Genomic DNA, 16,400 nt, shown 5'->3' with positions numbered 1-16,400 from the left:
TATGATTTTTGTCGAAGGAACCGGAAGTGGTAAAATGCTAACTTACTTCTGGGTTGTAGGACACGTCACTGTGGCACTCTATGGAGCATACTGTACACAATTCCTTCAATTATTCATTTGGAAATAATCAATACCAACCACAAGGGGGAGCCCCTCTATACTGCACACTTCTGGACACAGTGACATGCTGATCACTACTATTGGTCTTGTCAGCAGGGACTTAACTACTTTAATTGACTAATTCATCCCATTATGCTTTTTTAGTATAAAGGGTTGTCTTCAGTTAAACCGATAAAAATGCCAATAACTATAAATATGTTATTTTAAATGATCGATCACTCAAGTGGATGATGATAAACACACCTCACCAATGACAGTGGCATACTTTCATAGAGCTGACTATCTATCTGCAGCACATGCTTAGCAGCACTGTTAACTAAACATTATGGTCCATCAGTGGGGATGCCAACGTTGTATTATTAGTTAATTATTTACTAATAATAGTTAATAATTATATAGTTCTTGTTTTTGGTGTGCAAGGCTGTTATCTGTAAAAAAATTCAATCAAAGGGATTATTAAATTAGATCATCTGGTTAAATCTAAACTATCATCCATACACGAGTAGCTGTGAACCACCATGTCTCCATAAGGGAAACTGGGTACAATATAGTTTTTTGAACAGTAAACAAATATACTAAATTATCTTCTCGTACTTCAGCCTCCTTTAGAGTAGACTCTTTACTTCATAATTTTTTTTTTTTTTTTATTGATACCAGGGCTCGACATTAAATGGCCTGCTGGCCCGGAAGCACTATTTAGACACCCCGGGCCAGCATAACGTACTTTCCACTTGGCCGCTCGGGCCACTAAAAATATTGCTTTACATATTTTTTCCTGTGGTATTGGTATTTTGACTTGCAATTTAGTTAAATTGTTTCGTTTATCAACGCTACAACATAGCGTTTCGTGAGGCGGTTGTCGTTGTTGGGTGAAAAGCCAGCAGCTGTTTGCTGCGGAGTGCAGCGCGAGCAGGCTCCCGTGAGGGGGAGCGCGCTCCTTCACTACAGACTATCGCGCCACCTAACCATTCGCCAAAATGTTTTAATACCAGCGGTAACCGGACAAGCGCCGTGCAAAAAACAATCTTCAAATAAAAGAAAGTCACCGGATGAGTTAAAGGAGAGTGACAGGGAGCATGAGAAGAAGAGGGAGAGAAAGTTTCAGCTTGATCGATGGAGTTGGCTTCTATAGAGTGGTGCAGTGACGCGTCCTAAAACCCTTTTATAATCTATCGATTAGATTTATGAAAATAAATTATGAAAATTATAAAAGTAGGGTAGACATGTGGAGATTATCCGGCTGAACAAAACGTGCATTTATCAAACAGGTTTGTTTCCCACAGACCTTATTTCCAGCTATTTTCCAAAACCCTGTGGAGAAATCCTGTTGCTTTTTGTCGAGGGAACCAGCAGCTTACTTCCTGGTTTCAGGCCGCGTCACTGGCTGCACCTCTCAATATGATGGCAAAATAAACAAGGTCTTCTGTCGGCTCTGTACATCAATGCCGACCTATGCTGACAAGTAAGTGAAGAGTAGACCAGTGGTTCCCAAACGGTGTGCCGTGAGGCAAGTCCGGGTGTGCCGTGGGATTTTGTGACAACCATACGTTATTATTGCAATATACAACTACACAAAAATAATTATTTTTTAATTTACTATATCAGTACTTTGTAGGTTTATATGTACGTAATCTGCGCGACTTGCGCGTCCACATCTCCACGTGCAGTGCTGCATAAACATGGCTGAGTCAGCGATAACTCTCGAGGGGTGGAGGTATGCCCATTATTTTGAGTTCATCCGAAGAATAGACAGGAATGTGACGGTGAGGTGCAAACTGTGTCCAGGCCAGAAGCTGTTATCCACTGCTGTAAACACCACGTCAAACCTCAACAGCACCTGCAAAGAACACATGCTAAGGTGGAGCTACCGCACACGCTATTTGTTGTTTGTTTATATCACAGTCTGTTCTTCTTCTCTGTCTTCCGGTTGTTGCCTGTTTTGAATGACGAATACACACTACCGCCGCCTGCTGGTAAGGAGAGTTATTGCCACTCACGCATGCGCAGTTCGTACGTGCTCGGCTGAAGTCTTTGCGGTGTCTGGTTCCAGTGCAACACATGGCCAACACGCAGGAGAACACGCCGACGCAACAGCGTGAGCAGAGATAGACTGCGCAAAATATACAGATAGCAGGAGACAGAGGACAGCCACGGTCAGATAGCAGGAGACAGAGGACAGCCACGGTCAGATAGCAGGAGACAGAGGACAGCCATGGTCAGATAGGAAAACATTCAGGATCTGGATCAGTCTTATGCGACAATGGAAACTGAACTAAAGAGAACATTTGAAACTTTAGCAGTCTGCGTGATCTGCGAGTAAAGTAACGAGTAAAGTAACGAGTTACTTTATGTAGAGAGTAACGAAGTAGTGTAATATATTACTTTTTTTTAAAAAGTAATATGTAATATGTAATATATTACTTTTTTTTTTAGTAACGACCCCATCTCTGCTGAAATGTTACATTTATAATTTGTAGTTCAGGACCATGGACAATGCAGCTTCCTTGCATTGACAGTTCTCTGTGCTGAATTTCCTTTGTCTCATTTTTAATGTTGTGACCTGTCTGGTTTAAATGAGTGTGTTGCTGCTTTGATGAAGCCTAATTTGATAACGTTTCAAATTAATTTCTGAAATATTTCGTTAATAAATATTTCATGAGTAATATAGTTGTCTTTGTCACATTTTATTTGGCATTAGTAAATAATTATGCACATTTACAGATATTTTACATGATATGAGTGATAACACGTGTTATAAGGGCTATGTTGCACAATAGGTGTGCCTTGAGATTTTTACTTGTCTTTTGGTGTGCCTTGGGCACAACAAGTTTGGGAACCACTGGAGTAGACAATATAAAAGGTATTGGCGAAATGTCCCAGCAGTTTAGGATAATGAAGGTTCTAATCAAATGTCTAACTCCTAATGACAGGAAGGCAGAAAGTGCATTATACAAATAATAATACTCATAATAATAGCAGACATTTTTTAACAATGACCACAATATCATTATTTTAATAAACAAAATATGAACAATTGAGGAAAATGAGGAAGAACTGATGATTCAAATGTTGTAGTACAAGTAGTAATGTAGTTAGTGCATAAATTAGGCTACTATTGCAACAAATGTGTTAATTTTCTTCATTATTAGTCGATTTTTTTTTTGGTGGACGAATGCTCCAGGCCAGTGGTTACAATGGTCCCAGCCCGGAGGGCCAGTGGCATTTTACCCTTAATGTCTACCCCTGATACGGTAATATGGTATTGTGTGTGACTGACGGCTAATCACAACAGACACCCAGACTTACTCCCTGTACAGTTGATAATGGTGACAACAGTTTAGAGAGCCTGTGACACCATCCCAACAACTGTTGTGCAATGAAATATTGGGCTACTAGTCATCTCGAACCGTCAGCTTAAAAAAGAAAAAGCGATACCGTTCCGATAAATATCAATAATTTCAAACATCGCTGGGAAATTCCTTCGACTCATTTTGAAGTTTTGGGGGAAGCCGGAAGTGACGTCAATGCGGGAACGCTTCACTGTGCGGCGAGAGCGCCAAACACGGACAAAGTGTGTTGTCATGCGTAGAAATGGTGAATTACTGAGTTTTGGCACGTTAATAACGTTTTAATGAAGTTGACTACAGTATATTCATATCTGTCAGTGCTTTCATGTCAATTCGGCGAACATAAACATAAATGATCGTGGTGAAGATGATGATTAAATTAGGATTAAAAATCGGGAGTGAGAGCTGCTGAATTTCCTCCCGTCGGATGTGATATAAAAACAAATCGATTATTTTTGTAGTTGTAAACTACATTTATTAGTGCTTTCATGTCAATTCGGCAAACATATGATACATTAAATGATCGTGGGGATGATGATTACAAATCGGTTGAGCCGGTCTGCATTTCCTGATGAAAAAACAAACCGATGCTTTTTGTAGTTGTAGTACACCAACATGGATTAAACGTGTGTTTTTTTTACCACAATGTTGGGGAAATTAATGGATAAAATGCACGGATTATGATTATTATTATTATGATTATTATTCCCACTCCGATCGGGACACTAGGTCCACCGTTTCCCCGCAGCGAGGCTCCCCCCGTTGACAGTTTACGTGGGCTGGGCTGGGTGCAGTGGCGGACTGCCCATCGGGACGAATCCCGATGGGCTGGTACCGAAGTGGGCCGGTCGGATAAGTCACTAGCACATCCCCCACTCCCCCCGTTGACAACTTACTAGCGGCACCGAAGTGGGCCGGTCGAGAGTCCCGGGATGATTTTCAGTCCCAGTCCACCACTGGCTACATGAACGTATTATCGCCCATATTGACGCACCTAATTCCTAAACTTCTAACAGATACAACATAAACCGATCCTTCAGCCTCATATGAGCTCTCAGACACGTTCAAAATGACACTGTGATCGCTGTCTGCTGTGTGCGCCATCGTGCGTTTGCATGCAGATGCTGGGATCCGGAACGGTGCAGCTGGAGCTCTTGGCCCGCAATGACGTCACACATAATTTGGCGGGATTTGAAGAATCCCCAAGAAGATCCAGAATATGGTCAACATTGAAGGGCAGATTAATGGTTATCAACGTACAAATATCCAAAATCAGTTCAGTAACGGTTTCAAGGGGACAATATTTACAAAAATTGATGGGTTTGGATGATGGGGGAAACCCGTGTCACAGGCTCTTTAAACTATAATTATGAGAATCTTGAGACTGAATATTGCACTTTTGATCATTTTCTGACCTTGTAGTCGTGCAGGATCCTCTCAGCGAACGCCTTGTCTAGCATCTTCCTGTACCACTCTTGGAGCCTCTTGGGTTTGGGGATCTTCTGGTCGAAGGGGTGGCAGTGAAAGATGTAGTCATCTCCTTCACTGGGGGGGCAGGCCCAGATGTGACCCATCACATACCTGAGGGCAACAAGAGTTGTTTAGCCAATTGCAGGAATGATACCGGAGATTTTGTGAAAACTATGTTCAACGCACCCCAGTTTCTTCACATACTCCAGGTAGCCTATTAATATCTCATGGTACACTGCAGTCCTTAGTGCACGTGGTCTGAAGAAGTGAATACTGTCGAGGTATGATATGTAAACCCGTCTGAAAATCAAATATCGAGGATTAATCAAAGAGGAAATACACACAAAATGCCCCAAACTACTGAGAAAAACTGCATAAATCCACTTGTTTCTGTAGTTATACCTGGTATTTGGAAAGGGGCACTCCGAGCCGTACTCCTGGACGTGCATGCCAAAGAAACAAACGTCCACGCCGTCTATTTCCTCGAATGCAAAAAGTGCTTTGGTTCTGTAAGGGAAGGTCTCCACCATCTCGCCCGAGTCCACAAACCTGGGGAAATAGAGACGGCAAGTAAGTTACAGGTTTTAGAACTTAACTTGAACATTTTGTACGTTTTAAAGAAGACAGGAGAAAAGATTATCTCCATGGTCCGGTCTGTCATGGATGTTTGTTTGTTTTATTGGATATAAATATGTATAATATAAGAGCGATAGACATGTGGTTTGTATTTGAAATTCATTAAAAGAACAAATGCTAGGCAACTGTCTCTCTCGAAGAAACATTCCCAAAATCAATGCTTTAAGGAAGATGGCTTTAACAGAAGGTGTGATGTGGCAAGCTCTACTCATTACTGATATATTTTACATTTATTTGTTTGTCACTAGGTGAGTTTAATCATCTTTATTCACTTTACGGGATTTGGAAGACTTAAAAAACGTTTTAAAAAACCCTCCACTTCTATCCTGGTTTGTTTCTCAAACACTAAAATAAAAACGACCATGTTTTCTACACTGAACCAATAGAGAGTCAGACTTTATCAGTCGTTGAGTAACTTACCTAGACTTCATGCCAGGCTTGATCTCCACATTTTTGTCAGAGCTGGCCACGACTCGCACAAACACCTCACCAGCCTCTGGGTGGTTCTGCCTTTTCAAGTACTTATTCACTCTGTCCTCAATGTACGTCCCCAACCGGGTCGTCTGCAATCCTTTACAGAGACCCGCGCAAAGACAACAACAAAACGCCTTTAATATCATGACAACTTGAAACAAAGAAGAACTATATGAATTTAATGTTACTGCTGTTTAACTGGACAATGTACAATGAAACTCACTTCTGGCAGAAAATTTGTTCTCCTTCCTTGTTTTGCCCGACTTCTTCAGACAGTTGTCACAGATAAAGCTAGAAGACGAAACATCAAACTGGAGTTTAGAGTCAACTTAAGGTAACGCAGGCAATTACACAATTCTAGTAAGAAGAAGTAAGGGTTTGGTACTCTGCAAGTTAAGAATTCTATTAAAGTTAAACGTAGGCTCTATATGCTTAAATGGTTGGATAGTCATACAGCCGTAGCGAGACTTACCCTGATGGCCAAATGACATCGTAGTGCAGCACACAGATCTGATGCATCTTTCGCCCACAGTCTTTACATTCAACAAACCTGATGAGGAAAAAAATGTGATGTTTCTGTGCTTTCCTTGCGTAACGTAATAAAGAAATATCACTGCCATAACATTAATGAGAGTCAAACTGTAGTAACTGTGCAGACAGTACTCACGGTTCAGGGTCCAACATGTCATTTTTCTTCTTTTCAAACTGCTCTTTTGATATCATGCTGCACAAGAGATTTAAAAAAAAACAACAACCGTGTTAATTGTGCCCTTGTGATTAAAACCCCTCTTTAAAAGTAGAGAGAAACCAGCCGGATAATCTCGGCAGAGGATCATCGGGTGGAGTCTGGCCCCCCGGCCTGGTAACTTACGTCTGTTGCTGTGAGGGGTCGTCCCCCAGGGTCACGCTGTTTCCCTGGATCTCGTTGAAGCACTTCTCGCAGAAGTGATACCTGTCGGAAATAAGGCCATATTTGGGTGAACTGCACCCAGCACACACAGTAACAGGCAAACCGGCGTACAGGCGTTACAGTTAACGGAGAACACGGAAACAACCAAGGACAGAGCATGGGCAGCGGACACACGGACACACACACGTTAGTGACATGTGAAATGGTCATGAGCCAGCCACTTTCATTCAAACTGGAACAGAAACGCCAGAAACATTTTATGTCAAAAACAAATGAATTGAAACAGAGTGCTATACCATCTAAATGCATGCTGAAATATACATTTAAAGAAACTGTCCACTACATTCATGTATAACTAAAGCAACATGCATTATTAGCGGATAAAGGAAAGATATGGTCATGCTGTGGGAAACAGTGTGAGTGATGCTCAAAAACAAAAAAGCCAGATAACTTTTGTAGGGACGGTTTATATTATCACAGGTATTTCTTTCTTAAGAATTTAGATCAAAATTTGGTCAAATTATAAAACCTTGCCAAGTACACTTCTTTGAAAATATAAACATTAACAATATATATATTTTCAAATGTTTTTATTCTTAAGTTGTTCAAAGTAACACCATTTGGTAGCGAGTACTTGCAACAACCGAATGGTGTTGCATTGGAGTGATGGAGGTGCAGCAGCAGTTTCTGCCCAGCAGGGGGAGCTTTGGTGCTGGTTCTTTGGCAAAACAGACATAGGACAATGTGGGGCCAGATAATGCCCATTCTGCTCGGCCACATGAATATACAACTCTAAGTGAGGTTTACGACACCCCTATAAAGGAAAGGTCATGCGAATAACATCATAAAAACGTTGTTGACTTGTATGGCTGTTTGTGTTGTCTTGGGCCATATTTAGTCTTTGAGGATATAGCCGCCCTTTTTCTCTTTATAAACCACCCTTCACCTCTCTACCTCTCAGCAAAGTCGCTATATCATTTACCTGTTCTGGTAGCTGTAGTAGGTGCCGTCCCTGGAAATGGTACACAACTGTTTGCCATAGCAACACAACGTCTGGGGTGAGAACTCATACTGTGGAAAAGTGAAGAGAGTCCCATTAGCATCCATGGCATTGGCTCAAGTCAACATCCACATACAGGTGAAGACAACTGAGAAGTGAAATGGTGGTCCAGGTGTGTCCTGAAACATTCAGGAACAAATGCCCAAAAATCTGGTCAAATATTAACTTTTGCAATTGATTGAAATAATAAATAGAAAGGCTACATGAAGAATGACATCATTAAGGTATTCAGATGTATAATGTTTTCATTTGGAGCAGATTCTGCAACACAGGGCTTTCACTATAATCAATGAAAGGTGTGAGAGCAGTGTGTGGGTAGCGTGTGTACACCACAGAGATCCGCTCTACAATCAGGCCAGGCTTCTATTTATATTCATTTTTATTCAGTGTGTTTACACAGAAATGGGTCATTAAGTGTAATTTTTTTAATTATTATTATTTACTACCCAGTGTTTCCCCTAGGTTTACTGCTTTGGGGGGGGTGCTGCCTGAGCGGGGGGGAGGGGGGTATATCTTTCTTTAAATCCTCTGGAGCAGAGAGAGGGGCTGTGGACTATTGTTATTGATTAATGCATCAGTGTTTCTTAGGGTCAAAAACACTAAACTCCCAACTTAAAATGAAAGTGTTTATTTAATAAAAGAGCACATGTTCAATGTGAAAAGTGACAGTAGATATAGATTATTTGCAATTTGGCAGAGCTCCGTTGGCGGGGTGCAGCGCCCCTCCAAGACAATGGTAGGGGAAACACTGCTACCAATCTACTGATTATTACTTATTGGCAGTACGAGCTGGCAGTTTCCTTGTATCTGTATCCCTTTAATTGCTGTAGACTGTAATTAAATCATATTACACAAAAGGCTTAATTGCATTTCGGAGAAAACGTGTGAGTCACAAATGCCCTATACGCGAAGCAGGTGTAGCCAGTACAAATGTCAAACTTAAAAAGGTCCCCTATTATACAGTTTATAATCAATATATTATAGTTCTCAGATATATACAAACATGCCTCTGAAGTGTTTGGCTCCAAATACAAAACCGATCACCCCTGTTTCAAAATGCTGACCCTCTGTCTTTTACTTTAAATGAACATAAGGAGCCCCTCCCCACGCCCCTCTGAGGGATATTTGGTTAAAAAGAACACAATGGTGCTCTAGGAGATTCAGGTGATAAGGTGGGGTGTGGGGGTTAGGGTTGCTTGAACTAGCATCACAGAGCAGCAAACAGAGTTTCAATGGATGTTTCCTTTTGCACTTTTTCTCTCAACAACAGGGCATGTTTGGCCTGTGGAAAAATGTATTCATAAGAAATGTCTCCGGAAAAACTGCAGATATAGCCATAAGAAATGAATGCAACTGATTATTTAATGTTTAATATTGTTTTTTATAGGCAATAATTTAAGCTTGTTAGTTCTAGGTTTAATATGTGCAATAAGTTAATTTCAATACGTTTCGCAATAAACATTGAACCAGTCCGGCCTTTTGACTATTGCCGATTTTTTAATTTGTGTATTTGAGTTTGACACCCCTGCTTTAGATGAAAATAAGGAGCCACTCCCCACGCCCCTCTGAGAGATATTTGGTTAAAAAGAACACAATGGAGCTCTCGGGGGAGATTCAGGTGATAAGGTGGGCGGCTGTTACCTTGGTTGGTTGTTGGCTAATGGTTAAACAAGCCAAAAAATCGTCATGACATCATAAAGTGGCCAAAATCTGATCATTTTCAGACAGGTTTTTATATAAATGGATCAGGACAAAAAGAGAGAGAATCTTTTTTCCTGAAACTTTCAGAATCTCTTTACACAGAGGGGACACATGTTGATGTATACAAGACGTGAACAAATTGATTTTGCATAATAGGTGACCTTCAAGTAGATTTCCCGTTTAAAAAAATTGATTTTTACCATATAACCCTGTAGTACAGTATAAGTATATAATAATTGTTGTGTCTTACCTTCCTGCCGCAGCAGTAACCCAGGCCCTGCATGACGGGATCAATCTCTGATTCAAACACCTCTGACAGTTTAGAGCAGTATTTGTAGACACGGGATGTTTTGCGGTTGTACAGCCAGGCGTTGTTGAACATGAGCCACACATCGTCCACATACTGCCACGGCTCCTGGTACTGACCCGTGTCCAACTTGCGCTTGATGGTGGATAAGTCAATGGGAGTCTTCACAATGTCAAAGTAGTCCTGTGCAGCGGGGGAGACATATTTGCAGCAATGAGCGGACCATAATTAACATTGTTTTCTGCAGGTCTTTTATTATATTTGTGGTGTGTGTGTGTGTGTGTGTGTGTGTGTGTGTGTGTGTGTGTGTGTGTGTGTGTGTGTGTGTGTGTGTGTGTGTGTGTGTGGGTGTGTGTGTGTGTGTGTGTGTGTGTGTGTGTGTGTGTGTGTGTGTGTGTGTGTGTGTGTGTGTGTGTGTGTGTGTGTGTGTGTGTGTGTGTGTGTGTGTGTGTGTGTGTGTGTGTGTGTGTGTGTGTGTGTGTGTGTGTGTGTGTGTGTATAGTTGTGACCACTCACAGGGATGCCTAGCTGCATGGGGTCTACAGGCTGTCTGAAGGGCAGTGACTCTGGGTCTTGCCTGTAGAGGGCCTCAAGTGTTGGCATCAGGGCTTGCCTCAGCTCCTCTGGCTTGAAAACTGCGAAGACAATAATAATGTTACACAATATTTGAGTGTGCAAACTAAGACAAGGTTCTACCTTAGTGGGATATACAAACCAACTGTGCCCTATCTTAATGCACAAAATATCAAAACACAATATATTCTTGCAACTAAATATATGAGATCTGTGTTCTTACTTTTCTTGCGGCTCTGAGGGCTGGAGGAGGCTGATGTGCCGTTGGCCCCGCCCTCCTCCTCTTCTTTGGGTTCTGTTTTTATCTCAGGCTTCTTGTCCTCAGTTTCCATCGGTTCCTGCTTTGGCTCTGTTGCATCGGGCTCTTCCTTCTTCACTAAGGGTTTGGTTTCATCATCCGGCTTTATGAACAAAAACATGGTTAACCTCCTTATACTAGCATACAGAGCCAGGAAGAAATCCTTTAATGCACAAGATTGACTTATTTGGACTTAGTCTGTAACAACAGGGGTCAACAGGAAAGTGCTTCGAGATCTAGAGCAGACATATGTGGGATTTTATTTCTTTGAGGTACTAAATTGTCCCCGATATCATACCTCCATTTTTATATCTTGCTGCTTCTTTCCAGAACCGCTGTCCTCTTCTTCGTCTTTGACTTCAGGTTTGGCTTCAGTGCTGTTCATGTCTGGCAGGGCCTGCTGGGAGCTCAGCTCCGCCACAGAGGCTGGGGTGGGCACCCTGTTATCTATACTCGCTGCTGCCTGGGACAACTGGGAGAAGAGGAGGAAGAGAGATTATGATCACACAGCTGATAACTCACATATCAAGTCAAGCTGATCCTCTCACACAATTTCTCCATTATATATTATTAAATAATTAGTCAAAAGACCTGCCAGCTCGGAAAGAAACTACTTAAACGATACTAGTTCATTTGATGTATGGATGATATTGGTTGTTTTTTTTACAAGAAACCGAAAATCGTCTGCTTCTTAAAGCAAATACCAAAATGATAATCAATCATTTTTGATATATAATAATTATGCAAACCTGATGGTAAGATGCAGTGAGGAGGGACGGATTATTAATATGTTATAGAAGTGCTGACTCTTCAAATATTTATTTTGAGTGAAGTTTATCTGAATAGTAGTCCTCGTCTGAAAAGCTCCTATACCGTAGACAACATGGTCTGCACTCTAGTAAGCATGCTCTGTCTTTAAGCAATTTGTTTATGTAATATTAGCCCATAAAATATCAGGTATAATTTAAGAGTAAAATAGTAAGAGCCAGTATCTCACCGGTGTGCTGGGGTGCTGGGCCTGCACTGAAGTGGGCTGCTGCATCTGACTGGGGGGGTCTGTCTGTGGTTGCAGGGGCGTGAGTGGCTGGGAGGGGTCCGGTGTGCCCATGGCTGAGGGGGGGCCAGGGAGGCTACTGGGCATGTGTGTTGGGGTGGAGGAGGGTCCTCCGGTGGAGGTAGGGGTAGTGGGCTGCTGTGGGGCCTGTGCCTGTGATGAAGCATGGTGCTGCTGCAGCTGATGGGGCTGCAGGCCACCAGAGGCATTGGGTGGGGGGGTGGGGCCCAGCGAGGGCGGGGCTGCCGGGCCACAGGGCAGCTTGGAGCCGAGGGGTCCCAGCGCGTTCAGGGGGAGGTTAGAGTTCTGTGGCTGCCAGATCAAAGAGGTTCAACGTTAGAATACCAAATAACAAATACTTTTAATCAATTATATTAATCGTTTCATCAGTAACATGTAAAACAAGTGTAAAAGAAATGTCCAAAAGGATGGCTTGAATGTCCTGTTTTATATTTGACAGGCTGAACAAATACCTTAATACAGATTCAACTTTGTATTCAACAAATTGTTAAGTGGAATATAATGGCAGCTCTAACTCATTCAGCAGCCAACATGGCGTTTCTCACGAGGCCCGCTTAGAAGAATGCAATGAGAATATAGCACAGCTCTGGTCTCCTCACCTGTTTGACAGCGGACTGTGTTATGGGCTGGCCGAGGTTTACATTCACATTCATTGCTCCTCCTGTAGCAGCAGTGAACTGGCCCTGCGGCAGGAACTGGCCCTGATTGGCCGGCTGAGCAACCATGTTATTAGCATGACTACCCATCATTCCTTGAGTCTGAGGGATTCTTGAGGGGGACATACCCATCTGTAAAAGAGAAGGGGAGATGAAACAGATACAATCATTATGGCAGCTAGTATTCACTGCTTGCCAAGTCAAATAAAGTGAATGGAATGCAGCATGCATGCTACGGCTACGACAGTCTTATAAATGACATGTGGTGTGACTTGCAAGTAAACAATGTGCTGAATCAAAACACAGCATGGCAATACAAAACCTGGGAGGAACATTACATAGCTGTAAGCCTGACCTCAGGCACTGCCTTGGTTTCATTACAAATCATTAATTAAAAGCCAGGCAGCTGGTTAATAATTGGATTAGGCAAAATTCCATACTGATGCTTTAGTGGCAACAGACTAAGAAATGAACAATCAGTCAAACAGTTTGAAGCTAAGAGGAACAAGGAATAGCAGAGAGAGCCAAAGAATCATTTAGAAAAATGGACTGGGAACAAAACTTGAAAATGGTTCCAAAACAAGCAAGTTAAAGATAGGAAATGACAGAGTAACAAATGAATAAAAGAAAAAGGGAGGGAAAAAAAAATCAAAGAGACGGAATAAAGATCTAACCGTTGGGACAGAGCTCATGTTCATCTGCTGTGGATGGTTCATGGGGGAGGGAGCTCGTGCTCCCATGGTTGCCTGAGACATCTGCGCATTCTGCATTGCCATTGGGTTAAACTGATTGATTCCTGTGGGAACAGATACATACATATTCAGAATTGTTCGTCATACTTGGGAGTATGTCATTTCATATTTCATATCCTACTGAGTTGGCACTGAACAAATCGTGTGCACAGGAAACAAAAACGCACTCTACTGTTGAAAGCTCACCAACTTTCTAGATTACATTTAAACATCAATATATTAGCAAACAGATTATCCAAAAAGAAAGAGCATACCTTGGGGCACCTGCATACGGTTCATTAACTGATTTGGCATGGTGGGCATAGGCACAGGTCCATCTAAAAATAAAAAAAAGGCAGGATAAAGAAGGGTTCCATTACAGAAATGCTTGGTACATGTATCAACTGAGAACTGCAGAATAGTTAGACGAGGCCAATTCTGAACCCTTAAGTGTCTTTCCCTAATAATATTTGTATCACAAAGAGTGTAGAGAGTTTGGCTACTGACTAGGAGATCGGACGGCCTGTCCCGGGACCATGGAGTTGGGCTGCTGAGGCCCGGCTGAGCCCACCATGCCAGGCTGTTTCTGCAGCCGCGAGCGCCTCTTCTCCTCCAATTCTTTCTGTATTTTGTAGATTTTCTCTGCCAGGAAGTGGTAATACTCATCCTAGTGAGGGAGAAACAAAAAAACAGACAGAAATCAAAAAACGATAACAAATGTGTTTCATGACAGAGGATAAGCCATGTGATTAAAAAACATTAACGTAAAATCCATCAGGTTGTAGCAGTGTGATATTAAAAACAAGTGTGTGTTATAGTAGTTACCCTGCTGTTAGCTGACTCGTACATGTCACCCTCAACCTTGCGTGCGTACGCCACCAGGTTCTCCATCCGCCGGTCCTTCAGTGCTGCGGGGTCTGGGGTGGGGAATATGGCTTGTACACTGGAGAGAGAAAAAACAGAGAAATACAACAACAACAAAATCAGCAAAAGCCCAAAGCACCAAGTGATAGCCTGTTTTCATATGACAGAAAGAGTTTTGAAATCTATTTATCATTTCTGTACTTACAGTTTGTGCACCAGGTGGGTGCGCAGGTCCTGAGTGACGTGTTCATGCCAGGACTTCCTTACCCCCGAAGAAGAGAGAGGGGTGGCAGTGGGCAGGTTTCCCATGCTTCCCACTACTGACCCATCTGGCATCAGCTGACTATAAAACAGAGACAGAGAAAAAATTACTTAGAGAATTGAAATTATTGATAATTCCACACATGGATTATGGATTACTAAATAGTCAAATACTTTTATCCTACCGTGTATATCAAGTTATATTTAAAAAGAACCTAAAGGCCGTAATACAGATGAAATCATGGATGATTAAACCAAAACAGAAGCCAAAGAATCAGAAATAGTCGATCAACAGAAAAATAATCGGCATCTATTTCAATGATAGATTGTTTATTTCTTTTTCTGTCATCACTGATCAAATGAAGAACTTTTCGGCTTTTTTGTTTACCACACATTATTGTAAACTAAATATTTTAAGCTATTTAGATTTTTTATTCCAACTAAACATGACATTTAAAGATGGCGCTTGGTTCTTTAAAGTTGTGATGGCCTTTTGGTAGTTGAAGCCCTACTGCGTATATATAATTAAATGGTAGCTACATCAAATAAGATTTGTTGTCTTATATTAAGGAGGAGAATGCTCACTTGTTGAGTGATGATGATAGAGAGGAGTCGGAGTGCATGCCAGCCTGGTCTGAAGAGGGGACCCCCATGCCTCCTGCCATCTGGTTCATCTGATTAGTGCCTGATAAACACATTGCATTTAGTGTTAGCAAGAAAATGGCTTAGCAACAGATTGTGAGTATTGTTCACATGTGCACGTCATCCTCTAAGACGGCACTGATGTCCTATCCATCACATACCTAGTGCGTTAAGACTTCGCAGCTGCTGGTGCTGGGGGCCCTGGGCGTTCTGCTGAGCGGGCCCCTGCCCCGGTACCTGGGCCGGGGACTGGTTCCCGTACGGCAGGCCGAGTGCAGCGTAGGCCCTCTGCATGGAGCTGGGGTCGATGTGTGTGGCAGCGCTGTTGATGGCGGTGGCGCTGGGCTGGCCCGAGCCCACGGAGCTGATGGCGCTCTGCAGGCTGGCCCCCGGAGAACTGAGCATGGCTGGAGGGAGGAGACGAGGAAATATATATGTGGTTTGTCAATAATGAGCTAATAATAAAAAGAGGAATTAAATATAAAGCCGGATATAAGAAATATAATTAACGAAAGTCTAAATTATCAAATGTATTCAACGAGGAAATAAATGTGATTTGTCAAAAATGAAACTATTAAATAAATATAAAGCCGGACATTGCCGTTAATAACTGTGCATATACCTGGTTGCTACATCTTCAGAACTGTTACACGATGTGTATTTTGTAAATTGTGTAATTATTTAGAATTGTTTGTATGCATGCTTGTTAATTAACATTAAGCTGTCTTTGGCTCTTTTCTGCTGTAATAAATAGGCATAATAAAACTAAATAATATGGAAATAAGATACATTTGAGTATATATTTACTCAAATGTCAAAGTAAATAACATTAAATATTTAAAAAAGTTTATTTTCTGTGTAAAGAAACCAAATCTCTCAGAAAAGATTATCTTTCTGAGCGGACCTCCATCTAAAATCCCTGCTCCGCTCCCTGCTGTGTTGATTGCTGACAGGGAGCACGCTGCCTCTGTGGGGGATTTAAATCTGTCATAGGGCCTTTCAGCCAATCAGAGAGCCTGCTGTCCCAAGACCCTGCCCCCACAGATAGCAGAGCCACGGAGCCCCTCCCCCGGGTGTCAGATTACAGGTCCAGCCTTTCTAGAGGAATCCTCGCAATGTTTGAGCGAGCCTGTACAGAGCTTTGTCAGAAAAACTCAACCTGCAGGGGGCAGCACTTCATACAGCACTCTGACTGGAGCCTCGCTGAGAGGAGACTGCCTGGTAGAGCAGTGTTCAAGGTATCAAAGATTTATTTCTATTTTTTTACAAGGTGCT

At 42.1% G+C, this 16,400-nt stretch overlaps 1 protein-coding gene across 1 annotated transcript in view; it reads right to left on the bottom strand.

Annotated features, from left to right (window-relative positions):
* The window catches only part of crebbpb (CREB binding protein b), a 52,229-nt gene that overhangs the window by 5,080 nt on the left and 30,749 nt on the right, over window positions 1-16,400 (bottom strand). Inside the window, exons 6-27 of the mRNA XM_034088794.2 lie at window positions 15,287-15,532; window positions 15,069-15,168; window positions 14,428-14,565; window positions 14,184-14,301; window positions 13,866-14,025; window positions 13,634-13,696; window positions 13,302-13,423; window positions 12,571-12,759; window positions 11,894-12,262; window positions 11,195-11,368; window positions 10,822-10,999; window positions 10,542-10,660; window positions 9,969-10,208; window positions 7,940-8,028; window positions 6,919-6,999; window positions 6,715-6,771; window positions 6,520-6,597; window positions 6,271-6,338; window positions 5,994-6,156; window positions 5,340-5,486; window positions 5,124-5,237; window positions 4,883-5,048 (exon numbers count right to left, since the gene is read on the bottom strand). Coding sequence (XP_033944685.1) covers window positions 4,883-5,048; window positions 5,124-5,237; window positions 5,340-5,486; window positions 5,994-6,156; window positions 6,271-6,338; window positions 6,520-6,597; window positions 6,715-6,771; window positions 6,919-6,999; window positions 7,940-8,028; window positions 9,969-10,208; window positions 10,542-10,660; window positions 10,822-10,999; window positions 11,195-11,368; window positions 11,894-12,262; window positions 12,571-12,759; window positions 13,302-13,423; window positions 13,634-13,696; window positions 13,866-14,025; window positions 14,184-14,301; window positions 14,428-14,565; window positions 15,069-15,168; window positions 15,287-15,532 — 3,179 coding nt within the window. The remainder of the gene's footprint in view (window positions 1-4,882; window positions 5,049-5,123; window positions 5,238-5,339; window positions 5,487-5,993; window positions 6,157-6,270; window positions 6,339-6,519; window positions 6,598-6,714; window positions 6,772-6,918; window positions 7,000-7,939; window positions 8,029-9,968; window positions 10,209-10,541; window positions 10,661-10,821; window positions 11,000-11,194; window positions 11,369-11,893; window positions 12,263-12,570; window positions 12,760-13,301; window positions 13,424-13,633; window positions 13,697-13,865; window positions 14,026-14,183; window positions 14,302-14,427; window positions 14,566-15,068; window positions 15,169-15,286; window positions 15,533-16,400) is intronic.

This window comes from Pseudochaenichthys georgianus, chromosome 8 (assembly GCF_902827115.2).
Source record: "Pseudochaenichthys georgianus chromosome 8, fPseGeo1.2, whole genome shotgun sequence".
In the NCBI taxonomy this organism is placed as follows: domain Eukaryota; kingdom Metazoa; phylum Chordata; class Actinopteri; order Perciformes; family Channichthyidae; genus Pseudochaenichthys; species Pseudochaenichthys georgianus.
The sequence above is the reverse complement of the archived record's forward strand: the minus strand, read 5'-3'. Positions and strand labels throughout refer to the sequence as shown.